This window comes from Pseudophryne corroboree, chromosome 3 (assembly GCF_028390025.1).
Source record: "Pseudophryne corroboree isolate aPseCor3 chromosome 3, aPseCor3.hap2, whole genome shotgun sequence".
NCBI lineage: Eukaryota > Metazoa > Chordata > Amphibia > Anura > Myobatrachidae > Pseudophryne > Pseudophryne corroboree.
The window spans coordinates 770,688,115-770,702,351 of NC_086446.1; the positions used below are offsets into that span (position 1 = coordinate 770,688,115).

The following is a 14,237-nucleotide window of genomic DNA, read 5'->3' on the forward strand; positions in this document are numbered from 1 at the left end:
ACTAAAATTCCCTTCCTTCGAAGGAATATCATCATTTCGGTCATTACTTCAGTAAAGACCCGGGGTGCCGTGGACCATCCCTACGGCAGCGTCCGAACTGATACAGTTCTGTACCATAACCTGAAATACCCTTGGTGAGAAGGGTAAATTTTGACATGAAGGTAAGCATCCTTGATGTCCCGAGACATCATGTAGTCCCCTTCTTCCAGGTTTGCAATCACTGCTCTGAGTGACTCAATTTTGAATTTGAACCTCTGTATGCAAGTGTTCAAAGATTTTAGATTTTAAAATCGGTCTCACCGAGCCGTCTGGCTTCGGTACCACAATAGTGCGGAATAATACCCCGTTCCCTGTTGCAGGAGGGGTACCTTGATTATCACCTGCTGGGAATACAGCTTGTGAATGGCTTCCAAAACTGCCTCCCTGTCAGCGGGAGACGTCGGTAAAACAGACTTTTGGAAACGGCGAGGGGAATACGTCTCGAATTCCAATTTGTACCCCTGAAATATTATCTGAAGGATCCAGGGGTCTACTTGCGAGTGAGCCCACTGCGCACTGAAATTCATTGAGAACGGGACCCCACCGTGCCTGAACTTGTAAAGCCCTAGCGTCATACTGAGGGCTTGGCAGAGGCGGAAAAGGGTTTCTGTTCCTTGGAACTGGCTGATCTCTGCAGCCATTTTCCTCTCCCTCTGTCACGAGCAGAAAAGAGGAACCCTTTTGTCCGCTTGCCAACCAGGACTGCGCCTGATAATACGGCGTCTTATTTTGAGAGGCGACCTGGGGTACATCCCCTCTTTTAAGGCAATACTTCCAAATGCCGTTTGGAATCCGCATCACCTGACCACTTTACTGGAATAATTGGACAACGCACTTATACTTGATGCCAGTCGGCAAATATTCCGCTGTGCATCATGCATATATAGAAATGCATCTTTTAATTGCTCTATAGGCAATAATATACTGTCCTTATCTAGGATATCATATTTCCAGTCAGGGAATCCGACCACGCCAACCCAGCACTGCACATCCAGGCTGAGGCGATTGCTGGTCGCAGTATAACACCAGTATGTGTGTAAATACATTTTAGGATACGCTCCTGCTTTCTATCAGCAGGATCCTTAAGGGCGGCCATCTCAGGAGAGGGTAGAGCCCTTGTTTTTACAAGCGTGTGAGCGCTTTATCCACCCTAGGGGGTGTTTCCCAACGCACCCTAACCTCTGGCGGGAAAAGGTATACTGCCAATAACTTTTTAGAAATTATCAATTGTTATTGGGGGGAAACCCACGCATCATCACACACCTCATTTTATTTCTCAGATTCAGGAAAACTACAGGAAGTTTTTTCTCACCAAACATAATACCCCTTTTTTTGGTGGTATTCATATTATCAGAAAAGTGTAAACTTTTTCCATTGCCTCAATCATGCAATGTGTGGCCCTATTGGAAATCACGGTTGTCTCTTCAACGTCGACACAGGAGTCAGTACCCTTGTCGGCGTCTGTATCTGAGGTAACGGGCGCTTTAGGGCCCCTGTATGAGACGTCTGGACATGCACAAGCTGAGTAGCCGGCTGTCTCATGTCAACCACTGTCTTTTATACAAAGCTGACACTGTCACGCAATTTCAACAGTACATCCACTCAGGTGTCGACCCCCTAGGGGGTGACAACACTATTTCAGACACTCTACTCCGTCTCCTCATCATTTTTCTCCTCATACATGTCGACACCAACGTACCGACACACAGCACACACACAGGGAATGCTCTGATAGAGGACAGGACCCCACTAGCCCTTTGGGGAGACAGAGGGAGAGTTTGCCAGCACACACCAGAGCGCTATATATATATACAGGGATAACCTTATATAAGTGTTTTTCCCTTTATAGCTGCTGTATTGTTATATACTGCGCCTAATTTGTGCCCCCCCTCTCTTTTTTAACCCCTTTCTGTAGTGTAGTGACTGCAGGGGAGAGCCAGGGAGCTTCCCTCCAACTGAGCTGTGAGGGAAAATGGCGCCAGTGTGCTGAGGAGATAAGGACGCCGAGAAAGGGGCGGAGCCTATCATCCTTTTTCTGTATGTTTTGGCAGGGGTTAAATGCATCCATATAGCCCAGGAGTTATATGTGATGCATTTATTTTAGCCATATAAGGTTTTTTATCGATTTATTGCGTCTCAGGGCGCTGCCCCCCCCAGCGCCCTGCACCCTCAGTGACCGGAGTGTGAAGTGTGCTGAGAGCAATGGCGCACAGCTGCGGTGCTGTGCGCTACCTTATCTGAAGACAGGATCGTCTTCTGCCGCCGATTTTTCCGGACCTCTTCGCTCTTCTGGCTCTGTAAGGGGGACGGCGGCGCGGCTCCGGTGACCCATCCAGGCTGAACCTGTGATCGTCCCTCTGGAGCTAATGTCCAGTAGCCTAAGAAGCCCAATCCACTCTGCACGCAGGTGAGTTCGCTTCTTCTCTCCTTAGTCCCTCGATGCAGTGAGCCTGTTGCCAGCAGGTCTCACTGAAAATATAAACCTAAACTAAAACTTTCACAAAGAGCTCAGGAGAGCCCCTAGTGTGCACCCTTCTCGTCGGGCACAGAAATCTAACTGAGGCTTGGAGGAGGGTCATAGGGGGAGGAGCCAGTGCACACCAGGTGATCCTAAAGCTTTCTTTAGATGTGCCCAGTCTCCTGCGGAGCCGCTATTCCCCATGGTCCTTACGGAGTCCCCAGCATCCACTAGGACGTCAGAGAAAAGGACAATCTTGTCGTCGGTTCCAACTGCGACTTTGGAAAATTCATGATCCAACAGTGTTGTTGGAGTATTGACAGGGAGAGTGCGATGTTCTGCACCAACTGTTCCCTGGATCTCGCTTTTATCAGGTGATCGTCCAGATAAGGAATTATATTGACTCCTTTTTAACGAAGGAGGACCATCATCTCCGCCATCACCTAAGGTGTGGAGGAAATGTATTATCTGATACCTGGGCTGGGGGAGGGGTTGCTTGGCGGCAGGTGTGGAGGAAAAGTATTATCTGATACCTGGGCTGGGGGAGGGGTTGCTTGGCGGCAGGTGTGGAGGAACAACATGATTAGCAACAGGTACGGAATTGGTCACAGGGACAGTGGGTACTGAAATCTTCCCCCCAGGAGGAGGAGGCAGCAATGTAAGACCACCAGCGCCAGCGTTCTTCTGAGGCTTACAGGAACCGTCCTTCTTCTTCATATGCTGAAAAAGATTAAAGGAAAACTGTACATAAAATATTTTGCATGTGTATGAATAAGACGCCATATGTCTAAGAAATAGCGATACAGTCCTGCAAAGTAACATCACTCATCGCTGTATATCCCAGAGATCTGCAATGTTTTTCTCGGGGCTTTAGATGAAGGGACTCACACAGATGCTCCAATACGCCGCTGCCCTGGCCAATGGTGAAAGGTATAGCCTTGCCGGGTTCTAATGTATAGACCGTGTCTAGAGAGACCGTTAACAGGGTGACACCATATGGCCGACATGCATTAAGTCGACATGGTCAAAAGGTCGACATGTAAAAGGTAGACAGTGCTTAAGGTTGACATGCACAAAAAGGTCGACAAGTTTTTACGTGTTCTTTCACATATTTTTCTACTTTTGCTGTATTTTCCATCCACGTGGACTACGATTGGGAATGGTTACCTGAGGCGAGCGCAGTGAGTCCCCTTCGCAGAAGCGTGCCCTCGTTCAGTGATTGGAATAAATAAGATTTTACTCACCGGTAAATCTATTTCTCGTAGTCCGTAGTGGATGCTGGGACTCCGTAAGGACCATGGGGAATAGCGGCTCCGCAGGAGACTGGGCACAACTAAAGAAAGCTTTAGGACTACCTGGTGTGCACTGGCTCCTCCCACTATGACCCTCCTCCAGACCTCAGTTAGGATACTGTGCCCGGAAGAGCTGACACAATAAGGAAGGATTTTGAATCCCGGGTAAGACTCATACCAGCCACACCAATCACACCGTATAACTCGTGATACTATACCCAGATAACAGTATGAAATATAACTGAGCCTCTCAACAGATGGCTCATAACAATAACCCTTTAGTTAACAATAACTATGTAAAAGTATTGCAGACAATCCGCACTTGGGACGGGCGCCCAGCATCCACTACGGACTACGAGAAATAGATTTACCGGTGAGTAAAATCTTATTTTCTCTGACGTCCTAAGTGGATGCTGGGACTCCGTAAGGACCAGGGGGATTATACCAAAGCTCCCAAACGGGCGGCAGAGTGCGGATGACTCTGCAGCACCGAATGAGAGAACTCAAGGTCCTCCTCAGCCAGGGTATCAAATTTGTAGAATTTAGCAAACGTGTTTGCCCCTGACCAAGTAGCAGCTCGGCAGAGTTGTAAAGCCGAGACCCCTCGGACAGCCGCCCAAGAAGAGCCCACCTTCCTCGTGGAATGGGCTTTTACAGATTTAGGATGCGGCAGGCCAGCCGCAGAATGCGCAAGCTGAATTGTGCTACAAATCCAGCGAGCAATAGTCTGCTTCGAAGCAGGAGCACCCAGCTTGTTGGGTGCATACAGGATAAATAGCGAGTCAGTCTTCCTGACTCCAGCCGTCCTGGAAACATACATTTTCAAGGCCCTGACTACGTCCAGTAACTTGGAGTCCTCCAAGTCCCTAGTAGCCGCAGGCACCACGATAGGTTGGTTCAAGTGAAAAGCTGATACCACCTTAGGGAGAAATTGGGGACGAGTCCTCAATTCTGCCCTATCCATATGGAAAATCAGATAGGGGCTTTTACATGACAAAGCCGCCAATTCTGACACACGCCTGGCCGAAGCCAAGGCCAAAAGCATGATCACTTTCCACGTGAGATATTTTAAATCCACGGTTTTAAGTGGCTCAAACCAATGTGACTTTAGGAAACCCAACACCACGTTGAGGTCCCAAGGTGCCACTGGAGGCACAAAAGGAGGCTGAATATGCAGCACCCCCTTAACAAAGGTCTGAACTTCAGGCAGTGAAGCCAGTTCTTTTTGGAAGAAAATCGACAGAGCCGAAATCTGGACCTTAATGGAACCCAATTTTAGGCCCATAGTCACCCCTGACTGTAGGAAGTGCAGAAATCGACCCAGCTGAAATTCCTCCGTTGGGGCCTTCCTGGCCTCACACCACGCAACATATTTTCTCCATATGCGGTGATAATGTTGTGCGGTTACATCTTTCCTGGCTTTAATGAGCGTAGGAATGACTTCCTCCGGAATGCCCTTTTCTTTCAGGATCCGGTGTTCAACCGCCATGCCGTCAAACGCAGCCGCGGTAAGTCTTGGAACAGACAGGGTCCCTGCTGCAGCAGGTCCTGTCTGAGCGGCAGAGGCCATGGGTCCTCTGAGATCATTTCTTGAAGTTCTGGGTACCAAGCTCTTCTTGGCCAATCCGGAACCACGAGTATCGTTCTTACTCCTCTCATTATTATTCTCAGTACCTTTGGTATGAGAGGCAGAGGAGGGAACACATAAACCGACTGGTACACCCACGGTGTCACTAGAGCGTCCACAGCTATCGCCTGAGGGTCCCTTGACCTGGCACAATATTTTTTTAGCTTTTTGTTGAGGCGGGACGCCATCATGTCCACCTGTGGCCTTTCCCAACGGTTTACCAGCATTTGGAAGACTTCTGGATGAAGTCCCCACTCTCCCGGGTGGAGGTCGTGCCTGCTGAGGAAGTCTGCTTCCCAGTTGTCCACTCCTGGAATGAACACTGCTGACAGTGCTAACACGTGATTTTCCGCCCATTGGAGAATCTTTGTGGCTTCTGCCATCGCCATCCTGCTTCTTGTGCCGCCCTGTCGGTTTACATGGGCGACAGCCGTGATGTTGTCTGACTGAATCAGTACCGGCAGGTTTTGAAGCAGGGGTCTTGCTTGACTTAGGGCATTGTAAATGGCCCTCAGTTCCAGAATATTTATCTGTAGGGAAATCTCCTGATTTGACCATAGTCCCTGGAAGTTTCTTCCCTGTGTGACTGCCCCCCAGCCTCGAAGGCTGGCATCCGTGGTCACCAGGACCCAGTCCTGTATTCCGAATCTGCGGCCCTCTTGAAGATGAGCACTCTGCAGCCACCACAGCAAAGATACCCTGGTCCTTGGAGACAGGGTTATCAGCCGATGCATCTGAAGATGCGATCCGGACCACTTGTCCAACAGGTCCCACTGAAATGTTCTTGCATGGAACCTGCCGAATGGAATTGCTTCGTAGGAAGCTACCATTTTATCCAGGACTCGCGTGCAGTGATGCACAGACACCTGTTTTGGCTTCAGGAGGCCTCTGACTAGAGATGACAGCTCCTTGGCTTTCTCCTCCGGGAGAAACACTTTTTTCTGGTCTGTGTCCAGAACCATCCCCAGGAACAGTAGACGTGTCGTAGGAACCAGCTGTGACTTTGGAATGTTTAGAATCCAACCGTGCTGTTGTAGCACTTCCCGAGATAGTGCTACCCCGACCAACAACTGCTCCTTGGACCTCGCCTTAATCAGGAGATCGTCCAAGTACGGGATAATTAAAGCTCCCTTCCTTCGAAGAAGTATCATCATTTCGGCCATTACTTTGGTAAATACCCTCGGTGCCGTGGACAGCCCAAACGGCAGCGTCTGGAATTGGTAATGACAATCCTGTACCACAAATCTGAGGTACTCCTGGTGAGAATGGTAAATGGGGACATGTAGGTAAGCATCCTTGATGTCCAGGGATACCATGTAATCCCCCTCTTCCAGGCTTGCAATAACCGCCCTGAGCGATTCCATCTTGAACTTGAATTTTTTTATATATATGTGTTCAAGGATTTCAAATTTAAAATGGGTCTCACCGAACCGTCCGGTTTCGGTACCACAAACATTGTGGAATAGTAACCCCGTCCTTGTTGAAGTAGGGGCACCATGACTATCACCTGCTGGGAATACAGCTTGTGAATTGCCTCTAGCACAGCCTCCCTGCCTGAGGGAGTTGTCGGCAAGGCAGATTTGAGGAAACGGCGGGGGGGAGACGACTCGAATTCCAGCTTGTACCCCTGAGATACTACTTGAAGGATCCAGGGATCCACCCGTGAGCGAGCCCACTTATCGCTGAAATTTTTGAGCCGGCCCCCCACCGTACCTGGCTCCGCCTGTGGAGCTCCACCGTCATGCGGCGGACTTGGAGGAAGCGGGGGAGGGCTTTTGCTCCAGGGAACCGGCTGTCTGTTGCAGCTTTTTCCCCCTACCTCTGCCTCTGGGCAGAAAAGACGCGCCTTTTCCCCGCCTGCTTTTCTGGGGCCGAAAGAACTGTACCTGATAATCGGAGCTTTCTTAGGCTGTGAGGGAACATGGGGCAAAAATGCTGACTTCCCAGCTGTTGCTGTGGAAACTAGGTCTGAGAGACCATCCCCGAATAACTCCTCACCCTTATAAGGCAAAACTTCCATGTGCCTTTTAGAATCTGCATCCCCTGTCCACTGCCGGGTCCATAACCATCTCGTGGCAGAAATGGACATTGCACTTATTCTAGATGCCAGCCGGCAGATCTCCCTCTGTGCATCTCTCATGTATAAGACTGCGTCTTTTATATGCTCTATGGTTAGCAATATAGTGTCCCTGTCTAGTGTGTCAATATTTTCCGACAGGGAATCTGACCACGCAGCTGCAGCACTGCACATCCATGCTGAAGCAATAGCTGGTCTCAGTATAATACCTGAGTGTGTATAAACAGACTTCAGGATAGCCTCCTGCTTCCTATCAGCAGGCTCCTTTAGGGCGGCCGTCTCCGGAGACGGTAGAGCCACCTTCTTTGACAAGCGTGTGAGCGCTTTATCCACCCTAGGGGGTGTCTCCCAACGTGACCTATCCTCTGGCGGGAAAGGGTACGCCATTAGTAACCTTTTAGAAATTACCAATTTTTTATCGGGGGAAGCCCACGCTACTTCACACACTTCATTTAATTCTTCAGAAGGGGGAAAAACCACTGGTAGTTTTTTCTCCCCAAACATAATACCCTTTTTTGTGGTACCTGGGGTAATATCAGAAAATAAGAATTTACTTACCGATAATTCTATTTCTCATAGTCCGTAGTGGATGCTGGGGACTCCGAAAGGACCATGGGGAATAGCGGCTCCGCAGGAGACTGGGCACAAAAGTAAAAAGCTTTAGGACTACCTGGTGTGCACTGGCTCCTCCCCCTATGACCCTCCTCCAAGCCTCAGTTAGGATACTGTGCCCGGACGAGCGTACACAATAAGGAAGGATTTTGAATCCCGGGTAAGACTCATACCAGCCACACCGTACAACTTGTGATCTGAACCCAGTTAACAGCATGATAACAGAAGGAGCCTCTGAAAAGATGGCTCACAACAACAATAACTCGATTTTTGTAACAATAACTATGTACAAGTAATGCAGACAATCCGCACTTGGGATGGGCGCCCAGCATCCACTACGGATTATGAGAAATAGAATTATCGGTAAGTAAATTCTTATTTTCTCTAACGTCCTAGTGGATGCTGGGGACTCCGAAAGGACCATGGGGATTATACCAAAGCTCCCAAACGGGCGGGAGAGTGCGGATGACTCTGCAGCACCGAATGAGAGAACTCCAGGTCCTCCTCAGCCAGGGTATCAAATTTGTAGAATTTAGCAAACGTGTTTGCCCCTGACCAAGTAGCTGCTCGGCAAAGTTGTAAAGCCGAGACCCCTCGGGCAGCCGCCCAAGATGAGCCCACTTTCCTTGTGGAATGGGCTTTTACAGATTTTGGCTGTGGCAGGCCTGCCACAGAATGTGCAAGCTAAATTGTACTACAAATCCAACGAGCAATAGTCTGCTTAGAAGCAGGAGCACCCAGCTTGTTGGGTGCATACAGGATAAACAGCGAGTCAGATTTTCTGACTCCAGCCGTCCTGGAAACATATTTTCAGGGCCCTGACTACGTCCAGCAACTTGGAGTCCTCCAAGTCCCTAGTAGCCGCAGGTACCACAATAGGCTGGTTCAAGTGAAACGCTGAAACCACCTTAGGGAGAAATTGAGGACGAGTCCTCAATTCTGCCCTGTCCGTATGAAAAATTAGGTAAGGGCTTTTATAGGATAAAGCCGCCAATTCTGAGACACGCCTGGCTGAAGCCAGGGCTAACAGCATTACCACTTTCCATGTGAGATATTTTAAGTCCACAGTGGTGAGTGGTTCAAACCAATGTGATTTTAGGAATCCCAAAACTACATTGAGATCCCAAGGTGCCACTGGAGGCACAAAAGGAGGCTGTATATGCAGTACTCCCTTGACAAACGTCTGAACTTCAGGAACAGAAGCCAGTTCTTTTTGGAAGAATATTGACAGGGCCGAAATTTGAACCTTAATGGACCCCAATTTGAGGCCCATAGACAGTCCTGTTTGCAGGAAATGCAGGAAACGACCCAGTTGAAATTCCTCTGTAGGGGCCTTCCTGGCCTCGCCCCACGCAACATATTTACGCCAAATACGGTGATAATGTTGTACGGTTACATCCTTCCTGGCTTTGATCAGGGTAGGGATGACTTCATCCGGAATGCCTTTTTCCTTCAGGATCCGGCGTTCAACCGCCATGCCGTCAAACGCAGCCGCGGTAAGTCTTGGAACATACATGGTCCCTGCTGGAGCAGGTCCTTTCTTAGAGGTAGAGGCCACGGGTCTTCCGTGAGCATCTCTTGAATTTCCGGGTACCAAGTCCTTCTTGGCCAATCCGGAGCCACGAGTATAGTCTTTACTCCTCTCCTTCTTATGATTCTCAGTACTTTTGGTATGAGAGGAAGAGGAGGGAACACATACACTGACTGGTACACCCACGGTGTTACCAGAGCGTCCACAGCTATTGCCTGAGGGTCCCTTGACCTGGCGCAATATCTGTCCAGTTTTTTGTTGAGGCGGGACGCCATCATGTCCACCTTTGGTTTTTCCCAACGGTTCACAATCATGTGGAAGACTTCTGGGTGAAGTCCCCACTCCCCCGGGTGAAGATCGTGTCTGCTGAGGAAGTCTGCTTCCCAGTTGTCCACTCCCGGAATGAACACTGCTGACAGTGCTATCACATGATTCTCCGCCCAGCGAAGAATCCTTGCCACTTCCATCATTGCCCTCCTGCTTCTTGTGCCGCCCTGTCTGTTTACGTGGGCGACTGCCGTGATGTTGTCCGACTGGATCAACACCGGCTGACCCTGAAGCAGAGGTCTTGCCTGACTTAGGGCATTGTAAATGGCCCTTAGTTCCAGGATATTTATGTGAAGTGACGTTTCCATGCTTGACCACAAGCCCTGGAAATTTCTTCCCTGTGTGACTGCTCCCCAGCCTCTCAGGCTGGCATCAGTGGTCACCAGGACCCAATCCTGAATGCCGAATCTGCGGCCCTCTAGGAGATGAGCACTCTGTAACCACCACAGGAGAGACACCCTTGTCCTTGGAGACAGGGTTATCCGCTGATGCATTTGAAGATGCGATCCGGACCATTTGTCCAGCAGATCCCACTGAAAAGTTCTTGCGTGAAATCTGCTGAATGGAATCGCTTCGTAAGAAGCCACCATCTTTCCCAGGACCCTTGTGCATTGATGTACTGACACTTGGCCTGGTCTTAGGAGGTTCCTGACTAGGTCGGATAACTCCTTGGCCTTCTCCTCCGGGAGAAACACCTTTTTCTGTACTGTGTCCAGAATCATCCCTAGGAACAGCAGACGTGTCGTCGGAATCAGCTGCGATTTTGGAATATTTAGAATCCATCCGTGCTGTCGTAGTACTACTTGAGATAGTTCTACTCCGACCTCTAACTGTTCTCTGGACCTTGCCCTTATCAGGAGATCGTCCAAGTAAGGGATAATTAAGACGCCTTTTCTTCGAAGAAGAATCATCATTTCGGCCATTACCTTGGTAAAGACCCGGGGTGCCGTGGACAATCCAAACGGCAGCGTCTGAAACTGATAGTGACAGTTCTGTACCACAAACCTGAGGTACCCTTGGTGAGAAGGGCAAATTGGGACATGGAGGTAAGCATCCTTGATGTCCAGAGACACCATATAGTTCCCTTCTTCCAGGTTCGCTATCACTGCTCTGAGTGACTCCATCTTGAACTTGAACCTTTTTATGTAAGTGTTCAAGGATTTCAGATTTAAAATGGGTCTCACCGAGCCGTCCGGCTTCGGTACCACAAACAGCGTGGAATAATACCCCTTTCCCTGTTGTAGGAGGGGTACCTTGATTATCACCTGCTGGGAATACAGCTTGTGAATGGCTTCCAATACCGCCTCCCTGTCGGGGGGAGACGTTGGTAAAGCAGACTTCAGGAACCGGCGAGGGGGAGACGTCTTGAATTCCAATTTGTACCCCTGAGATACTACCTGCAGGATCCAGGGGTCCACTTGCGAGTGAGCCCACTGCGCGCTGAAATTCTTGAGACGGGCCCCCACCGTGCCTGAGTCCGCTTGTAAGGCCCCAGCGTCATGCTGAGGACTTGGCAGAAGCGGGGGAGGGCTTCCGTTCGTGGGAAGAGGCTGTCTGCTGCAGTCTTTTTCCCCTTCCTCTGCCCCGGGGCAGATATGAGTGGCCTTTTGCCCGCTTGCCCTTATGGGGACGAAAGGACTGAGCCTGAAAAGACGGTATCTTTTTCTGCTGCGAGGTGACTTGGGGTAAAAAGGTGGATTTTCCAGCCGTTGCCGTGGCCACCAGGTCCGATAGACCGACCCCAAATAACTCCTCCCCTTTATACGGCAATACTTCCATATGCCGTTTGGAATCCGCATCCCCTGACCACTGTCGCGTCCATAATCCTCTTCTGGCAGATATGGACATCGCACTTACTCTTGATGCCAGAGTGCAAATATCCCTCCGTGCATCTCGCATATATAGAAATGCATCCTTTAAATGCTCTATAGTCAATAATATATTGTCCCTGTCCAGGGTATCAATATTTTCAGTCAGGGAATCCGACCAAGCCACCCCAGCACTGCACATCCAGGCTGAGGCGATTGCTGGTCGCAGTATAATACCAGTATGTGTGTATATACTTTTAAGGATATTTTCCAGCTTTCTATCAGCTGGTTCCTTGAGGGCGGCCGTATCAGGGGACGGTAACGCCACTTGTTTTGATAAGCGTGTGAGCGCCTTATCTACGCTAGGGGGTGTTTCCCAACGCGCCCTATCCTCTGGCGGGAAAGGGTATAATGCCAATAACTTTTTAGAAATTAGCAGTTTATCGGGGGAAACCCACGCTTCATCACACACCTCATTTAATTCATCTGATTCGGGAAAAACTACGGGTAGTTTTTTCACACCCCACATAATACCCTTTTTTGTGGTACTTGTAGTATCAGAAATGTTCAAAACCTCCTTCATTGCCGTGATCATGTAACGTGTGGCCCTACTGGAAAATACGTTTGTTTCCTCACCGTCGACACTGGAGTCAGTGTCCGTGTCTGTATCGACCTGAGGTAACGGGCGCTTTAGAGCCCCTGACGGTGTTTGAGACGCCTGTACAGGTATTAACTGATTTGCCGGCTGTCTCATGTCGTCAACAGTCTTTTGTAAAGTGCTGACACTATCACGTAATTCTTTCCATAAGACCATCCAGTCAGGTGTCGACTCCCTAGGGGGTGACATCACTAACACAGGCAATTGCTCCGCCTCCACACCATTTTCCTCCTCATACATGTCGACACAACGTACCGACACACAGCACACACACAGGGAATGCTCTGATAGAGGACAGGACCCCACTAGCCCTTGGGGAGACAGAGGGAGAGTTTGCCAGCACACACCAGAGCGCTATATATATACAGGGATAACCTTATATAAGTGTTTTTCCCTAATATAGCTGCTGTATATATTTATATGCCAATTTAGTGCCCCCCCTCTCTTGTTTTACCCTGTTTCTGTAGTGCAGGACTGCAGGGGAGAGTCAGGGAGCCTTCCTCCAACGGAGCTGTGAGGAAAAAATGGCGCCAGTGTGCTGAGGAGATAGGCTCCGCCCCTTTTTCGGCGGCCTTTCTCCCGCTTTTTTATGTAAAAATAGGCAGGGGTTAAATACATCCATATAGCCCAGGAGCTATATGTGATGTATTTTTTGCCAAAATCAGGATTTTGGTACTTACCGATAAATCCCTTTCTCCGATTCCACAGGGGCCACTGGAGTGTAGTTACAATGGGGAGATAGTAGGTGGTATTGGTAGCTGGCACTTTAAAAATTCTCACACTGTGGCTAGCTCCTCCCCTACTATCTCCCCTCCAAGCCAGTCTACGTTAAACTGTGCCCGAGGAGAGCTGTAATAAACAAACCGTAAGGTAGAGGAGGTTAACGACGCCCTGTAAACCAGGCGAACACAAACTAAACCTGGAACAGAACCTGACAAAAAACCAGGCTAGCCTGAACCCAACAAGCAGTCATATGGTGATCTGCAATCGTTAATCAAACAAAAATCAGGAGAAACAGCGCTGGGCGGGCGTCCAGTGGCCCCTGTGGAATCGGAGAAAGGGATTTATCGGTAAGTACCAAAATCCTGATTTCTCCTTCATCCACTAGGGGCCACTGGAGTGTAGTTACAATGGGGACGTCCCAGAGCTCCCAAAAAACGGGTGGGAAAGCGCTGAGAGTCCTGTAAAAACTGCTCGGCCAAACAGTGATGCAGAGGCCGTAAAAGTGTCAAACTTGTAGAATTTGACAAAACGAATGTCGGTTTGACCAAGTAGCCGCCCGACAAAATATTCATGGAGACCCCGCGGGCGGCTGCCCACGAAAGTCTTACAATGCGCGTAAAGCGCGCTGAAATGGAAAACGGAGGTTCCCTAGTAACCGCCAAGAAGACTGTCTGATGATCAGATGTATCCAACTGTCCAGCATATGCTGGGGCCCCGGCTATTTAGTACGGGAGCATCATCCAGAGCAAAGAAGAAAAAACACTTCATCGAATAGCCTGAGACCTCTGTAGAGAGAGTTGACGAGCCCTGACAACATTCAGAGAGGATTGAAAACCACTAGTGTCAGATTTATATGAAAAATGGACCTCCCCTCTGGAAGAAACGACCGCTGAGGCCGAAGCCGAGCCCGGGGAGTTGCCAATAGAGTACTCCCTGAACAAGAGGCCGAACTTACGGCCGCTAGGCTAATCTCATTTGGAAGAAAAGCGAAAAAGGCAGAGACCTAAAATTCCGGTCAGTGTGGTTTGAAGCGCAGCGGAGCAAAAAACCTCCCAGAGAAACCAAAGATGAATGGTAACTGGAAG

At 49.4% G+C, this 14,237-nt stretch overlaps 1 protein-coding gene across 3 annotated transcripts in view; it reads right to left on the reverse strand.

Moving 5' to 3' along the window:
* The window catches only part of NECAP1 (NECAP endocytosis associated 1), a 40,784-nt gene that overhangs the window by 5,929 nt on the left and 20,618 nt on the right, over nucleotides 1-14,237 (reverse strand). For all 3 annotated transcript variants that reach the window (XM_063962516.1, XM_063962515.1, XM_063962517.1), the window contains exon 6: nucleotides 3,031-3,217. In XM_063962516.1, coding sequence (XP_063818586.1) covers nucleotides 3,031-3,217 — 187 coding nt within the window. The remainder of the gene's footprint in view (nucleotides 1-3,030; nucleotides 3,218-14,237) is intronic.